This window comes from Corvus brachyrhynchos, unplaced genomic scaffold (genome assembly GCF_000691975.1).
Source record: "Corvus brachyrhynchos isolate BGI_N302 unplaced genomic scaffold, ASM69197v1 scaffold890, whole genome shotgun sequence".
NCBI classification, from domain to species: domain Eukaryota; kingdom Metazoa; phylum Chordata; class Aves; order Passeriformes; family Corvidae; genus Corvus; species Corvus brachyrhynchos.
In genome coordinates this window covers 82,792-85,957 of record NW_008235729.1, presented here as the reverse complement: position 1 = coordinate 85,957, position 3,166 = coordinate 82,792, and the positions used below count along the sequence as shown (strand labels likewise).

The 3,166-nt window shown below is 51.6% G+C and overlaps 1 protein-coding gene across 1 annotated transcript in view; it reads left to right on the top strand.

Annotated features, from left to right (window-relative positions):
• The first annotated feature begins 6 nt into the window (after positions 1–6).
• LOC103613544 (zinc finger protein 239-like) overlaps positions 7–3,166 on the top strand; it is a 30,968-nt gene continuing 27,808 nt past the window's right edge. The window contains exon 1 of the mRNA XM_017730143.1: positions 7–1,097. Coding sequence (XP_017585632.1) covers positions 1,056–1,097 — 42 coding nt within the window. The 5' untranslated portion in view covers positions 7–1,055. The remainder of the gene's footprint in view (positions 1,098–3,166) is intronic.

Sequence of the window (3,166 nt, the reverse complement as noted above, 5' to 3'; positions counted from 1 at the left end):
GTTCTCAGTTGCTCCCAATGTGTCCCCATTTTCTTCCCAACATGGGTCCAGTAGCTCCCAGTAACCCCCAGTCAGGTTCCATTCACACCCACTATAATCCCAGTGGCTCCCAGGACGATCCAATAGGACACCAAGTCACTCCCAGTATGGTTCCAGTCATTTCCAGGATGATCCCAGTCACCCTCAGTACGATGCCAGTTGCCCCAAACTCCCTGTCAACCCCATTATGATCCCAGTAGCCTCCAATATGATCCCAGTCACTTCCTGCCACTTCCAGTATGATCCCAGTTGCACCCAGTCACCCCCAGTATGATCCCAGTCATTCCCAGATACTCCCAGTATTATTCCAGTCATGCCCAGAGTGACTCCCTGTCACTCCCAGGCTGGGCCCAGTTTCTCCCAGTCACTTCCAGCATGGTTCCAGTCACGGCCAGCACCTTTCCAGTCAGTCCCAGTCTGGTTCCGGTAGGATCCCAGTCACTCTCAGATATTGCCAGTACTATTTCAGTCACTCCCAGTATGATCCCAGTCAGTTCCAATGGGATGCCAGTATGACCCCAGCATGGGCACAGCTGCTCCCATTATCATCCAGTGTGGTTCCAGTTGCTCCCATTTACCCCCACTGTGGTTTCAGTCTCTCCCAGTGCATCCCAGTTGCTCCCAGCATGTTCCCAGTCACTCCCAGTTTCCCTGAGTTGCTTCCAGTGTGATCCCAGTGTCTCACAGCCACTCCCAGTCACCCTCAGTGCAGTGCCAGTTGCAGCGGTACCTTCCTGAGCTAGCACATTGTCCTGGTACAGAGCAAACTGCTGCCTGCCCCAAGCGAGGACAGGTGGAGTCCCATCCTGGCCCAGGGAGGTGGGCGAACCACCGGCACGGGTTCGCCCTGGCTCCCGATGGCTGATGTGTGCAAAGGAGGTAGGATAAAACGGAGGGCCTCTCGTGGGAGCAGGAGGTTTATTGCAGGGTGAGAACCCACGAGGAGAGACCACCAGGTGGCTCGCTGAGCTATTTTTGTACCCCGACAAACAGGCGTGGAAAACACACAGTAACTAATGATACCTTGTCGCGACGGAGAGAAGACCCGGACGCTCAATGTGAGTGATCAGCAAGCTTCCGTTTATTGATCATTCGTGGATTACATATATAGCGTGGTTAATGAGGCTTATGCATATTCCAAAAGGCGCAAGCTGAGTGGTCCACGGCATTGCTGCAGACCCCTCCCTCTAGTTCCTCCTTTGTGGTCAGAAAGTTCCTCTTTTCTCATGCCTGAGTTCCTCTTTTCCCATGCCTCCCTGACCACAAGCTTTCTATTGTTAACTGTACTGCCCACCAAGGACATCATGTCCTTGCTGTATCAGCAGAAGGCCCTATGCAGCTGCAGAGGGTCTATGTGTCCTTTGTCACGTAGCTCAGCTATTACACAAGATGAGTGCGGTATTCTGCAAGATCTTGCTCTTTGAGCTGCAAAGGGTCTACGTGCCCTTTGTCACGTAGCCAGTTCTCCACAATACCTCAGCTAGGGGGTGTTACCGGGGCGGGGAGAGGGGGCTACAGCAATTGGGAACAGGGGTGGGTGGGGAGGAGCAACAGAGACCAATCAGCGACCGAATAACTCAGAGAAGAACCTAGATCCCTCTGGGAAAGCAGCCGGATATGGGGAAGGGGGATACATAGCTAAAAGGTAAGGCACGGATTTATGTATTTTTCGCAGCCTTATGAATGCTCAAGGCTTTTGGGGCTGGCTCTGGGGTTGGTCATGGTTCACTGCAACATCTCCCCCTTTTTTATTATTTCGAAGCAAATGGAGGTAGGTGTGGGAAGTTAGGGAGTAGGGGAAAAGGGAAAACATTCAGGGAAAGGGAACAGCAGGAAGAGGGCCGCAAGTTCTTCTTCAGATGGCATCTGGTGTGGGCACCTCTTCCAGGTGGTGGCTTTGGGGTCGTTGCTGTTCAGTGAGGTCAGGTGCAGTTTGACGAACTTTGCCAGCACCCACTTTGGTCGAGCTGGGGTCGACACGGCGGCATATCCCCTCCCCCAAGCTAGTAACTTGAACAGGCCCTCAACTTTGTGAGTCTCAGGGTCTTTGACCAGCACAGATGGATTTTCTTTTAGTTTAGTTGTGGTCGAATTTTTAATGTGCCATTATACCGGGGGGGCCAGGCTCTTTGAAGGAACAATTTAAAAAGTTAATGGTGAAGAGAGCCCTGCAGAGTCTCTCAATGGGCGAATTAGTCTCTGCTCCTCCTCACTGCTGGGCAAGGACTCTTTTGAGCGTCTGATGGGTATGCTCAGCTATAGATTGGCCCGTGGGAGAATAAGGGATACCTGTAGTGTGCTTAATTCCCCACGTGTCGAAGAACTGGTGGAGGTTCTTCGAGACGTATGCTGGTCTGTTGTCTGTCTTGATTTCTGCTGGCACCCCCAGAATGGCAAATGCCAACAGAAAGTGTTTGATGACATCTTTTGCCTTCTCCCCACAATGAGAAGAGGCAAAAACTGCTCCCAAGAAGGTGTCTACGGAGACGTGGATATACCTAGACCTCCCAAATTCGGGGATGTGAGTCACGTCAGTCTGCCACAGTTGGCAGCTATTGAGACGGCGCGGACATATGCCGGACCCTAGCGATGGGATCTGATGTTTTTGACAGTCTGGGCAAGTCACCACAATGGCCCTAGCTTGGCTGCGCGAAAGATGGAACATGCGGACCAAAGCCAGGACATTTTGATGGTAGAATCAACGGCTCAACTTTGCTTGTTGGAAGGTTCCCGGTAGTGATGTCAATTGCACCGGGGCAGCCAAGGAGTTGGCATTCCAGTTCCCTTCAACAATAGGACCTGGGAGGTCGGTGTGTGACCTCACGTGCATGACATAATAGGGTTGCTCTCAGTGGGACAGCAGAAAGACAAGCTGTGAGAGCAAGTTATATAATTTAGGATTTGATACTTCTTTGAGCATTGAGTGCTCTGCTCTCTCTACCACTCCAGCTACATAGGCCGAATCGGTGACAATGTTTATTGGTTCTTTTTGGAATCACTCAAAGGTCCTGACAACGGCGGCTAACTCTGCAATTTGAGGAGATCCCTCAACTATTTCAACATCCTTTTCCCACTCAGATGTTTGGGGGTTCCTCCAAGTCAGAACTGACTTGTGGGAAGCGCCTGA